At 34.9% G+C, this 19,233-nt stretch overlaps 1 protein-coding gene across 1 annotated transcript; it reads right to left on the bottom strand.

Annotated features, from left to right (window-relative positions):
- Window positions 1-1,105: 1,105 nt before the first annotated feature.
- On the bottom strand, window positions 1,106-19,211 carry LOC117330570 (polynucleotide 5'-hydroxyl-kinase NOL9-like). Its single transcript, XM_033888982.1, has 13 exons — window positions 19,114-19,211; window positions 12,759-13,156; window positions 10,857-11,347; window positions 10,244-10,331; window positions 9,945-10,042; window positions 9,255-9,288; window positions 8,210-8,346; window positions 5,155-5,303; window positions 4,465-4,541; window positions 3,883-4,096; window positions 3,324-3,393; window positions 2,674-2,804; window positions 1,106-2,132 (listed from the first exon to the last, which is right to left on the bottom strand). Exons 2-13 carry the CDS (start codon window positions 13,136-13,138, stop codon window positions 2,022-2,024), a joined length of 1,980 nt encoding a protein of 659 aa, XP_033744873.1. The 5' UTR covers window positions 13,139-13,156; window positions 19,114-19,211; the 3' UTR covers window positions 1,106-2,021.
- Between the last annotated feature and the right edge of the window lie 22 nt (window positions 19,212-19,233).

Below are 19,233 nucleotides of genomic sequence, written 5' to 3'. Positions count from 1 at the left end.
AAATAATTTTATATCTTGTACATTGGCTAAAAATGGTTAAAAATGTTAAATGTTGTAAAACTACAAAGAACACAGTTGAATGTGGAATTTTGTAATCATGTAGTTGCATACCAGTATACAGATTATGTGAGACCAAAAAAAAAATCACTAATATAATCTACTTTAAACATCTAAATAAAGATCAGAGGAAAAATTATAAAAAAGCAATACTAATGAAAATTCAAATCATACATTGCATTATTGTACAAAATTTGTGTATAAATTTAAGTAAAATTACCTTTTTGCAGTTTTGTAGGTAGACTGCATCTGCATTCAAAAATTTATAAAATGAATTTTTTAATGGATTGAATTACTGTATTGTATATTTATGATTTAAGAATAAATATTTTAATCATAATAAATGAATTTTGAGTTATCCAATGTGTTGTGTATGCACTGGTACGGTCTTCCTTATTTTTAGCCCATCATCAGATGATGGACTGTTCAAATTGCCCATGGTCTGTCCGTCCAGCCATCAACAATCCCTGTTAGCACTATTTCTAAGAACTTTCTAACACATGAAGGGTCTGCTTGGTCTGTAGTTATGCATGCTAAATTTTGCGACTGATTAGAAGAAACAAAATGGGTGACAGGTGGTAGAAAGTAATAAATGGATCTTTCTTAAATTTCACTTAATGGTTCCCTTTAGTCCTGAGTTGTACAAATTAAAAATTTTGAGACTTGTTGGAAAACACAATGGCCTACAGGTGGCAATTTTGACTATTTGTTGCCTGTATTTCATAGAGGGTGTTGATTCATCTTCTCAAATTTCATATGCAGGTTCCCTTAGACCCTAATTATGCATGTTTGATTTTATTATTGTTATTACAATCACTGTCAGTAGATCACCCAATCATCAATCATCATCACTATCATCAACCAGATCTTCAACTCTATCAAGATAATGGCCATGCTCTTCCTTACATGGGAACAAATCAAAGTCTTGTATCAGTAAATATATTTCAAAATCAAATAAAAATTGCAGGTTTTCTTTACATTAAAAAACATGTTTGAATTGCTGTATGATATTCTACACCACAGATGAAATGATAAAATTGACACGTTATTGAATAAGTAGTAGAAATATGAAAATTTATTTTACATTGTATGTCGATTTTGTACAATGTCGATTTTGTACACTCCATGTTACATGTAGCTGTAAAAACAATATTTGTCAACCTCCACTGACCATGAAAAGTATGACTAGACTAACAGACGGTCTGTTCCCTGTTATCTTTCAATACTAATGTATAGACAAATGAATTTATATATATATATGCGGTATATTATGTCCCAGTGTCAGAACTGACCCTACTCCACATATCCTGTCCCTGTGTCAGCAGTGCTGTATACATCAAGTCTGTGTCAGTACTGCTGTATATATCCATTCTCTGTGTCAGCAGTGCTGTATACATTTGACCCTACTCCACATATCCTGTCCCTGTGTCATGACTGCTGTATACATTTGACCCTACTCCACATATCCTGTCCCTGTGTCATGACTGCTGTATACATTTTGGCCCTACTCCACATATCCTGTCCCTGTGTCATGACTGCTGTATACATTTTGGCCCTACTCCACATATCCAGTCCCTGTGTCATGACTGCTGTATACATTTGACCCTACTCCACATATCCTGTCCCTGTGTCATGACTGCTGTATACATTTGACCCTACTCCACATATCCTGTCCCTGTGTCATGACTGCTGTATACATTTGACCTTACTCCACATATCCTGTCCCTGTGTCATGACTGCTGTATACATTTGACCCTACTCCATATATCCTTTCCCTGTGTCATGACTGCTGTATACATTTGACCTTACTCCACATATCCTGTTCCTGTGTCATGACTGCTGATACATTGGGCCCTACTCCATATATCCTTTCCCTGTGTCATGACTGCTGTATACATTTGACCCTATTCCACATATCGAGACTGTGCCACCAATGGTTCTAGTTAATGCATCACGCCTGTTTGTCAGCTGAGCCTTCCTCTGTTTATACGGGGCAATCTTTTCCGTTGTCTCAGAGCACTTCCTCCTGTGGCAGTTGCAGTATTGTCCACATACGGCACAACTCCTTGGAAAACCTGAGACATATCAAACATAGGAAAATTCAGATTAACTGGAAATGATTTCTGACTTTGATGATTTTAACAATTGACCAAGAAAATAATGTATTGTCATTGACCCTGATGTTATATTGCATGGCCTGAACTTGATGTTGTGTTAAGCCACCATGATAATATGAATCAGATGTACATAATACCTGCATGATGTAGTGTTGAGTAAAGTTATCTTTATGTTACAGTTAGTGACCTTGATGTTATAGTAAGTGACCCTGATATTACAGTCTTTGTGTCTGTGACTTTGATAGTATAGTGAGTGACCTTGATGTTATAGTGAGTGGCCTTGGTGTTACAAGTGACCTTGATGTTATAGTGAGTGACCTCGGTGTAACAAGGGACCTTGATATTATAGTGAATGACCTTGACCTTATAGTGAATGACCTTGACCTTATAGTGAATGGCTTTGGTGTTGAATAATAATAAATAATAGTTGATATTATAGTAAATAACCTTCAATCAAGTTAAATGGTACTGTGATGACCTTCACAATGTTGACACTGACCTTGAGAAAGAGGTCTTCTGACAGGTTTACATTTCCTCTCATCAGCAAATTGACAGATTTGAGTTTGGATAGTGGGACCGGACTCACTATACACACACACTTCTTGTCTCTGTCTACCCCTCGGACAAACCCTAGAAACAAATATAACTAAAATTGTACTCTGCATAAAACGCACCAAAAACCTGTTATGTAAAATATATTCTAATATTGTCATTAATGATATAAAAAAATTGCTATTATAACATTCTTTTCTAGTCTGCCATTGATTAGAAACTACTTCTGACTTTTTTATTTCATTTGTGTATTTTTCATTGACCTGGTCATAATATTTCAGTGAAAGGCACAAAAGCCAATTCACTGTTACACGTACAAGCAGATTTTTTCTAAAAATCTATAATCAAAGAGAAATCTTAAATTACTACAGAAAATGGCTTTTATAGACATTGCTAGTACAGTAGAGAAAGGTGGAATTTTCCAATGTTTGGGTCTTCACTTGTCTCAGATACTGACATTATGCTGGTTGTAATTCTGTCTGTCACATAGTTATTGCAATAAATTATGTGAAAACTTTTGAACTGCTGATATGGCTACTATGGCACATGACAGACAAATCAATTTTTTTTCAACACAGAGATTTCCAGTGACTTTACCATATCCCACGCAGTCACAGACGGGTGTCTCCTTCAGTAACCAGGGAGATTCTTCTCCATCTTTGTAACGCTATAACCCACAAAAAGGAAAATGGAAAAGGTTATAATGTAAGATAAAAATAACCTTGAAACAGACACTGTATATGCATTTGAAATTGAAATATACATGTACATTTATTTTATTGTAGTAGTGTGTTTCCTTTCAGTCATGTTTACAACAAAAACTTTCCAGTGACAATATAAATTGCTTAGATTCAGTTGTGTAATATAAATTCTGACAGCTGGTGATAATCTATGTCATAGCATTTGAATGATGAACTTACAATTAACAATACATGTTACATATTTTATCAACAAACTACACAAAATCAACAGTGTTGGGAGACTTCCGTTCAGCTATCATATACACTACATACTATCTTTTCTCAAAGATGACCTGACATTGTGACAAGACAAGAAACAACAAATCAAAAGCAGCAGAAGATACAAATCCAAAGAAAAATATTTTTTTCTTTGTAAAACCTCACAGTAAAAATAATAAACAAAATAAGAAATTTACCGGATATTCGTCGTCTAGACAACAGAGAGCAACAACACATGCATTGATGGCCTCCAGGATCTGAGAGGATGGAACTGTTTCATGACAAACATGGATGGCTATAGAGGACCAGGAGACCATGCAGGGTTTAGCTCCCAGAATTCCCTCTGGTAACCCCGCTGCAAGGTAACACAACAGTGCCATTTCCCTGTGTTGCCGAGATCTGCTTTGACCACTGAAATGTTTAGTACGAGATCATTTTTTTTTGTAACTTATATCCTAATAGCACAAGTACCTACGACTAAGCTTTATTATCCGATTCGGGATGGGGATTTTTTTCCACATTTTGGGATGAAAATTTGTATTTTGAAAAGAACATTTTCAGCTATACGTAAACTGTAAATTTTAAGAATTTAACTTATTTAATAAAAAAAAATTTAATGTGCCTATTATCTGTCCAAAAATACCCTAAAAATTGGTTCTGTGTCCCCTTTCTTTGGGTAACTGAAAAAGTGGTTAAATATAACTGCTCATTATTTCAGTAAACATTATTTAAAGATTTTTTTCCCCTGAGTTGAACAGTATTTTAATTTATCTTAATACCTGGAGTGTGCTTTTACAACAGAATCTAGGATGACCAAACTGTGATCCTTCTGAGGAATATTCTCCTGTTGCTTGATCTACAGTAAAAAGAATCAACACATCGATCTATAAATAACTTATAGTTGGATTATGTTTTGATTATGAAACACTAGATTATTTGTACCAGAAAAAGGCCAATACACCCTATAGTGTCCACCAAAGCAGAGATGGAAAGAGACTAAGATAAGGTAGGATCAATTCCATATAACCTAAACGTAGTTATATATATACTGATTTCATTTTCAAGTTACTAGTATCTTGCATTTTTATTTTATCATTGAAAATGGTAACATAATAATGCAACCCCTCAAAAATATCTTCAGTAAACTGGAAATCTATAGGAAAGGGCTAATAAAGGTTGAACCTGTTGTCCAATTCCTTTTACCAACACCAAATCTTGATATTATTCTATGTGGAAAAAAAAACCTTGTTTTATTCTTGTTGTGTTGACAATAAAATATTTTGAAATGAAAAAAATGTACAACCATGTAGTTATATATACAATTTCATTTTCAAGGTACTAGTATCTTGTATTTGTGATTTTATATTTTATCACTGAAAATGGTAACATAATAATGTAACCTCTCAAAAATGATTTTTTTACAGTACCTAATGAACAGTATTTTATCACTGAACAAAATTTGGACTTACCCTACAGTGGTTGGACCAACCCTCTGATTCCGACACATATGGGGCAGTCAAGGCTGGAAGGTTTCCGTCCATATGTTTAGAATCTATCTGTATTACTAGATCAGGCTGAACAATCTTCAGAGTGTCAATCAGTAACCGCAGACCAAGGCCTGTAGTAATTCAATAATGATGTAATCAGTAACTGCAGACCAAGGCCTGTAGTAATTCAATAATGATGTAATCAGTAACCACAGACCAAGGCCTGTAGTAATTCAATAATGATGTAATCAGTAACCGCAGACCAAGGCCTGTAGTAATTCAACAATGATGTAATCAGTAACGACAGACCAAGGCCTGTAGTAATTCAATAATGATGTAATCAGTAACCACAGACCAAGGCCTGTCGTAATTCAACAATGATGTAATCAGTTACCACAGACCAAGGCCTGTAGTAATTCAATAATGATGTAATCAGTTACCACAGACCAAGGCCTGTAGTAATTCAATAATGATGTAATCAGTAACCAAAGACCAAGGCCTGTCGTAATTCAATAATGATGTAATCAGTAACCGCAGACCAAGGCCTGTCGTAATTCAACAATGATGTAATCAGTAACCGCAGACCAAGGTCTGTAGTAATTCAATAATGATGTAATCAGTAACCACAGACCAAGGCCTGTAGTAATTCAATAATGATGTAATCAGTATAACCGCAGACCAAGGCCTGTAGTAATTCAATAATGATGTAATCAGTAACAGTAGACCAAGGCCTGTAGTGATTCAATAATGATGTAATCAGTATAACCGCAGACCAAGGCCTGTAGTAATTCAACAATGATGTAATCAGTAACCGCAGACCAAGGCCTGTAGTAATTCAATAATGATGTAATCAGTTAACACATACCAAGGCCTGTAGTGATTCAATAATGATGTAATCAGTATAACCGCAGACCAAGGCCTGTAGTAATTCAACAATGATGTAATCAGTAACCGCAGACCAAGGCCTGAAGTAATTCAATAATGATGTAATCAGTTAACACATACCAAGGCCTGTAGTAATTCAATAATGATGTAATCAGTAACCAAAGACAATTGTCTGTAGTAATTCAATAATGATGTAATCAGTAACCACAGACCAAGGCCTGTAGTAATTCAATAATGATGCAATCAGTAACCGCAGACCAAGGCCTGTAGTAATTCAATAATGATGTAATCAGTAACCGCAAACCAAGGCCTGTAGTGATTCAATAATGATGTAATCAGTTACCGCAGACCAAGGCCTGTAGTAATTCAACAATGATGTAATCAGTAACCGCAAACCAAGGCCTGTAGTAATTCAATAATGATGTAATCAGTAACCGCAGACCAAGGCCTGTAGTAATTCAATAATGATGTAACCGGTAACCACAGACCAAGGCCTGTAGTAATTCAATAATGATGTAATCAGTAACCACAGACCAAGGCCTGTAGTAATTCAACAATGATGTAATCAGTTACCACAGACCAAGGCCTGTAGTAATTCAATAATGATGTAATCAGTAACGACAGACCAAGGCCTGTAGTAATTCAACAATGATGTAATCAGTAACGACAGACCAAGGCCTGTAGTAATTCAACAATGATGTAATCAGTTACCACAGACCAAGGCCTGTAGTAATTCAATAATGATGTAATCAGTAACGACAGACCAAGGCCTGTAGTAATTCAACAATGATGTAATCAGTAACCACAGACCAAGGCCTGTAGTAATTCAACAATGATGTAATCAGTAACCACAGACCAAGGCCTGTAGTAATTCAATAATGATGTAATCAGTAACCGCAGACCAAGGCCTGTAGTAATTCAATAATGATGTAATCAGTAACCGCAGACCAAGGCCTGTAGTAATTCAATAATGATGTAATCAGTAACCGCAGACCAAGGCCTGTCGTAATTCAATAATGATGTAATCAGTAACCGCAGACCAAGGCCTGTAGTAATTCAACAATGATGTAATCAGTAACGACAGACCAAGGCCTGTAGTAATTCAATAATGATGTAATCAGTAACCACAGACCAAGGCCTGTAGTAATTCAATAATGATGTAATCAGTAACTGCAGACCAAGGCCTGTAGTAATTCAACAATGATGTAATCAGTAACGACAGACCAAGGCCTGTAGTAATTCAATAATGATGTAATCAGTAACCACAGACCAAGGCCTGTAGTAATTCAATAATGATGTAATCAGTAACCGCAAACCAAGGCCTGTAGTAATTCAACAATGATGTAATCAGTAACGACAGACCAAGGCCTGTAGTAATTCAATAATGATGTAATCAGTAACCACAGACCAAGGCCTGTAGTAATTCAATAATGATGTAATCAGTAACCACAGACCAAGGCCTGTAGTAATTCAATAATGATGTAATCAGTAACAGTAGACCAAGGCCTGTAGTGATTCAATAATGATGTAATCAGTAACCAAGACCAAGGCCTGTAGTAATTCAATAATGATGTAATCAGTAACAGTAGACCAAGGCCTGTAGTGATTCAATAATGATGTAATCAGTAACCAAGACCAAGGCCTGTAGTAATTCAATAATGATGTAATCAGTAACAGTAGACCAAGGCCTGTAGTGATTCAATAATGATGTAATCAGTAACAGTAGACCAAGGCCTGTAGTGATTCAATAATGATGTAATCAGTAACAGTAGACCAAGGCCTGTAGTGATTCAATAATGATGTAATCAGTAACAGTAGACCAAGGCCTACAGTAATTCAACAAAAGATCAACAATGATGTTATCAGTGACTGCAGACAAAAGCTTGCAGTAATTCAATGAGAAATCAATAATCATGTGATCTGCAGCTGCAGCCCATAGTCACGTCGGTGACATTAGATCAACCTAGCCGTAGAACAACAATTTAAGTTAGTATTACATGAACTTATTAACATATATTATCATCACATACAGAGAAAATATACTTATGTATGCAGACTGTAAACATTTTTTAAGCATCAGAGAAGATCAATCAATCATTAGTATGAATTGTTGATCTGCTGAACTGAGCTTCAAATCTTTGTATGGACCTACCTGTTATATAGCCCATTGTGTTGACCACTAGTGGAGGACGTGGCTTCATCTGCATATAGGCACGGAAACAATGACTTATACATCTGAGGTATAAGTGTGGGTCTCCACTGGGGGTCACATTACCGTTAAAACACCACCTATTACAAACAAATTCAACCTTAATGAAAGAGGTTTTACTAAGGTCGTTCAGACAGAACACTTCAGTCTGCAGTATCATAACATTGAAATATATCAGCATTTACTTCGAACCATAAAACATCAACATCATAACTTGACATCATATTTATCAGAACAGATTTCTCTATCTTCAATTCACAAGGTTTAATATCAAATACCAAGTATTGCTGTATATGATATGATATATTGATTAGGAGTTTTACGAATCCCAAACTACACTGCCACTCTATATCACAAACAAGAGGCCCAGAAGGCCTGCGTTGCTCACTTGTTTTGCAGATGAACTAATTTCATTTGAATCTAAAAAGTTGATTAAGGTTACATGTATGGATGTGAAATTCAAACTCATACTTCTTCTTTTCAGTATTAAAAGTGATACATGTCTAATATTAATCATATCCCTAGAATTTTGGTATTTATAGATTAATATGAAACATTATACTCCTGGGACCTTCGGGCACACATAAACATTACCTCTACAAAAGGTAGTACACTTTGGTCTCAGAATCAGACTAGAGACTCAGCCAATAAACAGTTAGTTGTTTGAAATCAACAGGTTTACATTGTATGATAATATGTTGTACACGACTGTCTACGTAATATCCTGTCACATAATATAGAAGTAGAATAGCATTAACTCAAGTGAAGCCACTATGCTTGTTATCACTACAAGCTGTCGACGATTATTACCATTTCGTATACACCACATTACCACATTAGTGTGCACATACTACACTGTTCATTTAAGTCTGAGGAACATAACAGAGCTGTTATCTAAACATCAATACCTTTGGTTGTGTTAGATAACCTTTTATATAATAATCACAAACACAATTTATAGTGCTTATGTACATAACTTGTTACTTACACTGTTGGTTCTCTTTGCTGAGTGAATGGCGGCCCTAGTGATAGAAAAAAATATTTCAGCAAATCATTAATGTACAAAAAATATTTTGTATACTCATGGGTTTATTTCAAAATTACTGTTTTTTTCATGTACTACTGAGCCTACGGACTATAACAAATATAAACTTTGACTCAAAGCAAGGGGTGGTAATTATAATATTGCAGAACAATGAAATATTGTGATATATTTTCACTTGAACTGCAATTGACATAGTTGGTTTATTCAGATCAGACATTGGCTTTTTGATGGATGTATATGGTATGTGCAGTAGGTCTACTTTTCAGGTTAACCACTGCCTAATTGGGTCATGGTTCACCTGAAATCTTTAGTTTATGAGACATCAAGAAACCCCAGAATAATTCAAGACATACTGTATCCCAATGTATAGTGAAGCAGACAAATACAAGACAAGAGTTATCTGTTCTGTCTTCTGTTAAGGGGACATGTGAGAGATCAACACTGATTTTAGCAAAGAAGAATTACAGATATGGGTTGAAGCTATTTCCTATTCATACCAACATTTAGGGTGGTAATTTTGACCAATGATCTACAGCATTGAGAAGGATGGGCGATATATATTACTGAAAATAATATCCCTTATAGTTCCGCTTTATTTTACAGATACAATTGGTTTAGGAGAATCATACATACCTAAAGCAGGAGTAGTAATGGTATGTAGAGACACGCTGCCAGGGGGAGTGAACTCTGTCTGTCCAGGATCACAGTCTAAATAACATACTTTCTCCAAGCTGCAAAAAACAAAATCCAGCTATCCAGATATGACATAATACATATATTTATTCTTCTCTATAGTTTTATGTTATTTTTGCTCAGTATTAAGCCCTCAGCTGTGAAAAGGGCAAAAACAAAACCAACGGTTATTCCTGCCATATTTCCTATAACTATTTATCTTAAACGAGGACATGATGTTGATGTATAGCACAACTTACACATTCAATGTTGAGTTGAGTAAAAACTGAGTGAGGGTAGACTTTCCCTGATCTTTTCCACCACATGTAATTACTATAGAAGCAGGATCTGTAAAGCAACAAAACATCAATTCAAAATTAATAATGTACTTTAAAGAATACAGTGACATCACTAACATCAACAGAACAACATCATTTTTTTGCAATAATGGCAGTAATTTTCACTACTTTTGTACCAAATACTCAAATACCTTTGGCCATACCTTCCATTCCACACCCAATAAGTGATACTTCAAACCCACAGTATACAATATATTTAGAAGATAAAATTATCTAAATGGTTAAATTTTCTTATATTCAAAGGTTGAAGTTCTTTTTTAGTCAATGCTCACTCAATTTTGTTCAAAAGGTAAATAAAATAATTAACAGATTTAGGTTCACATTTATCAATGAACCCTTCCTCCATTTCTGAGGGTTTAAGTACTGTATTTGGATTTGGAACAAAAATGTCCAATGCAACAGTCTTTTTGTGTAAATTATAAATACACAGGTTGGAAGTTTACAAGTCGGGTTGTGACAAGCATGCCAAATGCTCCCTATATGGGGTAGAGGGCTTGACTGTATCATACTGTACCTATGGATAATTGCTCCTTCCATTTGTCGAGAACGTAGTAGTAGTCTTTACTAAGTTCTAGCTGTGGTAGCCGTTTACTCTGTTTGCTTTCTATGGAGAACATTCCTTGAGGCCCGTCCTTAATCCCACAAAACAGTTGTTTGAAGGTGTTGAGAGAGGTAAGGTAATCTATATGGGGAGCATGAAGTCTATCGAGTTTCACAACAGCCACACCTCTTGATGGTAGCTCATCTAAAATGTCCTGTGCAAGTTTATACTTGGAGTAAATAGAGCGCACAGAGCTCGGATTTGATTCCACGCTCAGACATTTTATCTTTAATAGACTGTTGCTTACAGCAGAAAAAAGTCTGACTGGTTGCTTGCTGGGATCACAGTGATAACCAAACACGCCAGCCGAGCCACACAGAACGGACATCTTACACAGGCCAGTGACACACACCTCCTGTTCACTCTCTAGGATCAAAAGGCGTCCTTCCTTGACATCAATCAACCTGTAAAACATAAACATTTTGAGATATGAACTGAAGGCCGAGATAAAAAACAAATAATTTACCCTTCTTCATATATTTCAACCATGACAAAATTTAAGTACATGTATATCTTTTGGGATTGGTCTCTATGTTACTGTAGTTAATAAGGTTTTACCATTTTTCAATCCACAGGATATTAACAGAAATCCAGAGATAGCACCAAAAACCTACATAATGTTTCTACAAGTGGAACCACAACATATTTCCTATTCCATCTGAGCATATTGGGCACATTTCAAATATGTATGATCCCTGAATTGTTTCTTCTTCCTTTTTATATGAGATAAATAGCATCATAAACAATTATAAAGGACGAATTTAAACAAAATGAATTATGTGATGTTTTTTTTCCCCATGTTGATTTCAGCAAGTTCTAAAATACTAAACAAATACTATCAGGCTAGGTCTGACAGTCCTTTAGAGCAAGCTGTAAATATGTAATACAATAAAATTGGTCAAGTTCTTTCATTTGAATAAAAAAGAAAGCTCATCATCCCAGAACGCTACACAACATGAAATCAATTCTAATCTTCAAGCTGTATGCTTGTAAGGAAGGCAGAAGACACATTTTAATGTATTATGCTAATGTGACTTTACAAATCAGGGCTCAAAGTGGATATTTTTAACAGGTGGCCTATTTGGCTACCAAGTGATAAAATCTAGGCACCAATTGAAAAAGTTAGTCGCCCGGCCAAATTGTCTTACATTAAAAAAATCTTTTAATTCTTAAGTTCAGTGTAACATCTCTCTGTAACTTTTTCAATTGTGAATGTCATCTTAAAATTGACTGCAACCTTTGAAAGATAAATCAAATCGCAAATTTACACATTTTTTTAGTGACCATGCAGGCGCCTTATAAGTCAATAACTGGTCGCCTATGGTGAATTTAAGGTGCCATGGCCACTAAAATAGGCGCCAATTTGAGCCCTGCAAATCAATTATAATGATCCAGCTTTATTTCTCAAAAAGGTTAATTAGGGCTGGTTGCATAAGGTAAGCATAGTTTTTTTTCATACAGTCCCTAAATGAATGTAGGTCAAAGGTCAAAATACAGGTCAGAATTACATGTTTCTACTTTTTGTACATAACACATCACCTTACATATAGACGAACTCATGCCCAAAGAATGAAGTTCCAATGACAATGCAGTATTTCCCTTTGATGTAGGTCAAAGGTCAAAATGTAGGTCAGAGTGACTTACTTTTGGTTCATAACATGTACACACAACGGTGAACTCATGCTGTAAAATTAGTTCCAGTGCATGTGCTTATTAAAGACATCCAAACTAGCTATACTGGTCAAAGTAAAAATTAAAGAAGAAATACATGTTGATTTTCTTTAACTAATAATTATGAAGATTTATTATAATTACCTTTCGAACTGAAATTCAGCAGCTGTATCTGCTGTCCTGCAATCTGCCAATGTGTTGCATACTTCATCAAAATTGCTAGCACCATCTGAAGGGAACCGAGCATTCTCTTCTGCAGATTCTGGTGACTCAACCCTTGACCTTGGTGAGTTGACACTTCGCCCTGGAGACTCGTGAAACATGGCTTTTCTTTTCCTTCTCCTTTTTTTTAATTGGATTCTGGTCTCAGTTACTTCATCCTGTAGACATTTCTCAGCACTGTTCCTCACTGATGCCCCATCTTGTACAGACCCATCTTTAACCATTTCAATCACCTCCACATTATTTACTTTCGACGATTCTGTTTCAATTGACTTGGAAAATGACTTTGCATACTTATCCATGTCCTTGACCTTACACCACTGTTTGGAAAGAAAATGATATTGTTAGCATTTAAGCCATTAAATTTTGACGTTACATATAAAATGATAAATTGTATATATGAATAGAAGGGGAAACAACTAATTTATCAGACATCGATCATCCTCTTAACCGTGTGTATCATGGACCCATAATATGGAATATTATTGGTCTGAACGTCACACTTGACTGCATGTACTCATTACAACAGTGTAACCCTGGTAAATATGAGTAGCTGCATTATACTACTAGGCTAGGGAGATCTTCTCTTAAGCTTGAATGATTGAGTGGAAGACTAGTAAACCAGAGATCCCATGTTTGATGCCTAGCGAGGCAGTAATTAATTATGTGCTAGCTCTGTTACATTGCCATTGGTGCACATGTAGGGACTCGAGGAATTATACTTATCGCTACTTGTGAAAGTATCACTGTTACTCCTGAATAACTTGGAGGACAATTTCTTTCCTGGAGGGGGAGTATGTAACTCTGGTAAATACTAGTTGCAATATATCCCTCGGCTATGGAGATCCGTAGCGAGGCAGTGTTTTAAATGTGCTCTGTTAAATCACTGTCTCCGCCAGGGATCAAACCTGGGACCTCTGGTTTACTAGTCTTACACTCAACCTATCGAGCTAAAGGGAAATTCCTACTAGTCTACACTACACATGTGCACATGGTCTAAACCACAGGCATCTGTAGTTATAAATTGAAGACACATTTTAATAACAAATCAAAGTACTGAAAGTACTGTAGGAGGCGTTAGTCAGATGTAAAAGGAGATATTTGAAATAAAGCAAGAATACAAATTAAACTGATATCAACATGACTAAACATTTCCACTTAAGTGTGTCAAACCAACTGGACATAATGGTTTTCACAGTCCTGATGAATGTAATGGTTTAGACTGTTTCGATGTACATAATGGTTTTAACCATCTTAAAAGTTGCAAACCTACTTCTAAAAGTAGTTAAACATTTCTTATTTCAATCAAACCTTTACTTAAAAAGTCAAACATTTTAATTTTTTTTCAAATCAACTTCTACTTAGGTACATGTCATTAACATTCATACTTTAAACCATCTTTTATACTTAAGTAGTTCAAAATTTGCATTTATGTGTTTAAAACAAACTTATATTTTATAGGCCTGGGTATTAGAAATGTCGAAACAATATGATATGCATTTCGATAAGTTATAACAATACACGATATGTATTGAAAATACAGGGAGTGTCTGCTACTTTTTTTGTTGAAAGTGTGCAATGTCTTTCAATATCTTGTAAACAAAATTGTTTATTCCTTTCTGTTTTGATCTTAGAATAATATCAAAATTAGATTGACAGCTTTTAAAAGTTATTACACTTTTTTTTCAACAAAGACCTCATTTTTAAGGACAATTATTTCAAAATTAGATATCAATTCCATCTATTTTAATAGATCCAATGGCAATATTCACAATAAACTGTGATTTGTGATTTGTAGCTTTTTAATTTAGCACCAAGATGTAGATAATAGCCTAGTAGCTATAGGTACTGTATATAAATATACAGCGTTTTATATGCAAAATATTGAAGAAAACTTTCATATTTGATATCAATTCAATTTGATTGTATAAGACCCTTGGGGTGGGGAAAGAACCCTGGGCCTATTTTTACATCAGGATTGTGTTCATCTCTTGTTGTCCAGCAAGATTATGGAGTTGGGATCTGAATGGTTTCACAGATAAAACAAGAGGCCCAGAGGGCCTGTATCGCTCACCTGGTTTTATGAGATATGAAACAAAAATGATGCTTAAGTTTATTTGTCAATATATCATAAGCATTTTATATGGGTACATGTACATTGGTTTATTGTTATTCTAAAAATGTCAATTTAGCGAAATTGACCTATTTTGGTCCCATCCTTCAGCCCCCGGGAGGTTAACCCCAACATTCGTACAATTTTGAATACCTACCCATAACCATGCTACCATACGAATGTAGGTTTTATACCAAATTGTGCAATCAATCCATGAAATGAAATTGACTTTGCGTACAACCCCATAGGGATTGCTACCACACCAATGTGAGTTATATCCATAACTTAGTTTCAGAGAAACCAATTGACCCCTTTTGACCCTGCCCCCCGGGGGTCAACCCCACCATTTTTACAATTTTGAATCCCTACCCAAAAGGATGCTACCAGTCAAGTATGAGCTATATCGATTGCTTAGTTTCAGAGAAGAAGTTATTTCCGTCAAATTGACCCCTTTTGAGCCAACAATTGAATTGCAATTTATGGATAATTTTTGATTTTGGCAAGAAAACATTCTTTAAAGGGCATGTCTGCATCATTTTTAATAATTTGCCTTTGAAACTTCGCACACACCTTCATAAGAGCCGGTTCTTTAAAATGTGAATGAAGGTCAAGGTCAGAGAGATAAACTCAATATTTGTAGCCAGTCACACATCTTACATGTATCCAGCCTTCGTGTGTATGTGCAGTTTTGGGTCATTTTTTAATTTTGGTAGGAATTTCTTTTTAAAAGTGCCATATCTGCGTCATTTTGATTATTTGACCTTGATGCATTGCACACACCTTTAAAAGGGCTGATTCTTTAAAATGTGACCCAAATTAATAATTTGAAAGAACTTTGAATTTTCTTGATCATTTGACCCCCATGACCTTGAATGAAGGTCAAGGTCAAATATAAGTATAACATTTGTAGCCAGCCATACGTTATCGATGCGCCAAACATCAAGCCTTCATGTGTATATTATAGATAAAAGAGCAGAAACCTTTATTCTGCAATTTTGGATTATTTTTTAATTTTGGCTGGAGAAAATAGCTTTATGATTCTTTTCCAAGTGCCATATCTTTCTGCCATATTTTTATCTGATGACAATAAAATATGCACATTCTGTTTCAGTGGACTATGTTCTTTCATATGAAATGAAAAAAAAAAATCAATATAAGATTTTTATTTTTGACATTCGAACCCATAACAAGTCGTTGGCCTTGACATTCTCTGACAATATGTCATTGAGAAAAGTTTGCCCTAACCACGTGCTAACCAATTTCCAATGAAAATGAAACAAATTATGCTAAAATATGTGTGATGAGTTTTCTATATAAACTATAGTAAAATGTATCCTCTCCCCAGGGAGAATGCGACACATAGGGGGCCATGAAATTAACAATTTTGATAAAACAGCTTAAGAACCTTTTGTACACCATTCTGCGATATCTTGGTCTTAAGAAGAAGACCGACGCATGACGACAGATCAAATTATAATGGTGTATATTATGAGCTGAATGTCAAAGGATTGTAAACTCTGTACAAATTGTATTATATTATCAGGCAGTCAGCCTAAATGTATGTTTCATTTCTACCATATTAGAAGTTTGATGTTTTGTACGATATATATATATACTTAATTTTTACACATACATTAAAGGAGTTAGCTACTTTCATAAATTAAGATGTTTTTTCTAGAGTTTACTAGGCCGGATGAAATATGATCATGAGCAATCAGTATGGTAAATATGAGATTTGATAAAATGCCTCTCGTAGTCAACCAATCATGATCACTCAACTTCTTTTTGTAGGAGTCAATATTATATGTAGGAGAATTAAACTCTCGCGATGTCTGTTGCACATAAGTACAAAGAAATACATTATCACTGAAGCCGAAAAAATTCACACTTAAGTAGCAATAACACATAATAGTCAAAAACCCAATATATGTGATCAGTGATAAGAAACAGTACTTATAAGCATTTTTGGCAATTTATCCTGAAACAGCTATAGCCTTCCATATTTGACATCCCACAGATTGTTGCTTGTATATATATATAGTTTTAAAGGTCAACATTGGAAAAAACCTAAATGGTTATACATGAATTCATAATGAATAGAATTATTGACAAAAAAGTTTCATTTATTTTCACACTTTCTGGAGACCAATAAGGAGATTGATGATCATTTTAAGGGATTTGTTCGTGACATGAAAATCAAACATTTTTAATGAAATTTCAAAAGCAAATATAGATTTATTTTGAAAGTTATGAGGATATTGATATTTGAGAAAGTCTTATATTATATGGATTGTATATCGATTGCCAATAGATATACATGTATTTATCATTTTACATGAAAACAACAAAAAGTTATATTACATGAAAACAACAAAAAGTTGTACTAGTACGTTAAAATGCAATTGGTATACATTTTGTTAATCTACAATTACTTTGTATTGTTTAAATATTCTATGTAATACAAACATTTCACAGCTTGGTGCATACAAATGTATATATATATATTACATGAAAACATTTGAAAAGGTTGCATTGAATCGTGAGCTGAATAATATATAAATAAGACAAGCTGGTTCAATAATAATTTAGCATTTTCATATATATTACGAGTGCGAGTAGCTACTGCAGTAAACCTTATCACAAAAATCCAGATTCTGTATATTGTCTCTGTCGGGGAAGGTACAGCACAAATGACCACCACGACAGATATGTGCCAGTTTTCTTAGTTTTGAAAAATAAACGATCGAATTCCATCACGCCATCACGTAGGTCTGCCGATTCATAGATTTGAAACACAGGGACTTCGATCAGTTATCGCAGTAATCCGAAAGGTTCTGGTGTTGATATTGCCTTAAAGCTGATTAAAGTCTGCATATAGTATATAGCAAGATCGTCAGAAAATTCGGACTATAATCGCAGTAGATATTGTGATTTTGTGGTCTGGCCAGGCTTGAACAACTTATCGTAAACAGTTTCGTCCTAAATAAACAAACGCTTATTTCAGTGGGTCAACAAACAGATTTAAACTTTGTAAGCAACTTGCCTTTAATTCATAATGATAGATATTAATTTCTAGCGACAATCATCGCACTTTGATGCTTCGTGTGAAACCCATGTCCACGTGCCTCCATTTTGACAGAGTGCTCGCTCACGTAAACAGACGAAACACGTGATCGCTAAATATCGGACCAAATCTCATAAAATCTCGTGAACAAACTACCAAGTTGTAAACAAAAGAAATGTTGTTAGCCAAAACCTGGAGGGTTTTATGAAAATCGGAAATTTGTTTGCGCTTGGGTTGTTATGCCGTCTTTATTCCTAGTAGTTAAACAAGTGTCCTCTGTAAGGTAACGTCAGAATATCGCAGTTATCTCCCTTCAATCAGTATTTTCGATATAGATTTGCAAAAATCGATGCAGGTGTAGATATTTACAAGACATTATTCTTATTGTTTATTCAAAATAGTTCCTGAAATGTTCACAACATTATCAGCATAGTTAATACATTTCTGTGCACATCTACTTTGAATGACGGACTACAATGACGTGCCTCATACTTGGACTAATAAGCGAATCATTACCCCTAGTTACAGAAATTACCACCAGAGGTCTCAAATTCCGGGCTTCCGCCGAAGAGAAATTTATACTGAATATACCTTTTTTCATGTAATAGCACTTTATTTGTAGTCGTGATAGTTTTCATAAATGTATATATAGTTCAACTACATCATATATGAACCGAAAGAAACTACAAAATGAACTGTGAAAGGAAATATAACGAAAATGAAAGTGAGAGATTGTGACGTCACAACTCGTAGGTGATTGTAATATGGCAGGCGTAAACGCCTCCATAAATACCTAAAATGAAGACAATTTTACATAAATACCTAAAATGAAGACAATTTTTAACTAAAATTGTCTGATATGATAGATTTGGCATTTCATAGGTGGATATACTATGTTAAACGTTCCACGATAGACACTGTCCCTGATCATGACCTATCGATGAGTGTCCAACTGCATGCACCGAACCATAAATAGCTGATAAACTTTAGATGCCTGTGCTGATATTGGCACGCGGTCTCCAGCTTTCTGAAATTCCACATATCAAAGAGTGAATCAACTTATTTTTCATGTTATGCAAGGAAATAGTAACGTGGCTTACTGTTGTCTTCAGATAACCCAAATATGAGTTTCACTTGATCTACTGTTGGTGCACAACAAACATGTGACATGGGTTAGTAAATTTCTTGATGATCATCATCACTTGAACGTTTGGTAGAAT

Source organism: Pecten maximus, chromosome 7, assembly GCF_902652985.1.
Source record: "Pecten maximus chromosome 7, xPecMax1.1, whole genome shotgun sequence".
In the NCBI taxonomy this organism is placed as follows: domain Eukaryota; kingdom Metazoa; phylum Mollusca; class Bivalvia; order Pectinida; family Pectinidae; genus Pecten; species Pecten maximus.
This window is presented reverse-complemented; position numbering and strand designations above follow the sequence as displayed.

Coding starts and splice junctions, on each gene's coding strand:
- LOC117330570 (XM_033888982.1), bottom strand. CDS start 13,138: ATGGATAAGTATGCAAAGTCATTTTCCAAGTCAATTGAAACAGAATCG. Junction 4,542..5,154: donor GTTGGTCCAACCACTGTAGG/GTAAGTCCAAAT, acceptor TTTTTACTGTAG/ATCAAGCAACAGGAGAATAT. Junction 2,133..2,673: donor CAGAAGACCTCTTTCTCAAG/GTCAGTGTCAAC, acceptor GATATGTCTCAG/GTTTTCCAAGGAGTTGTGCC.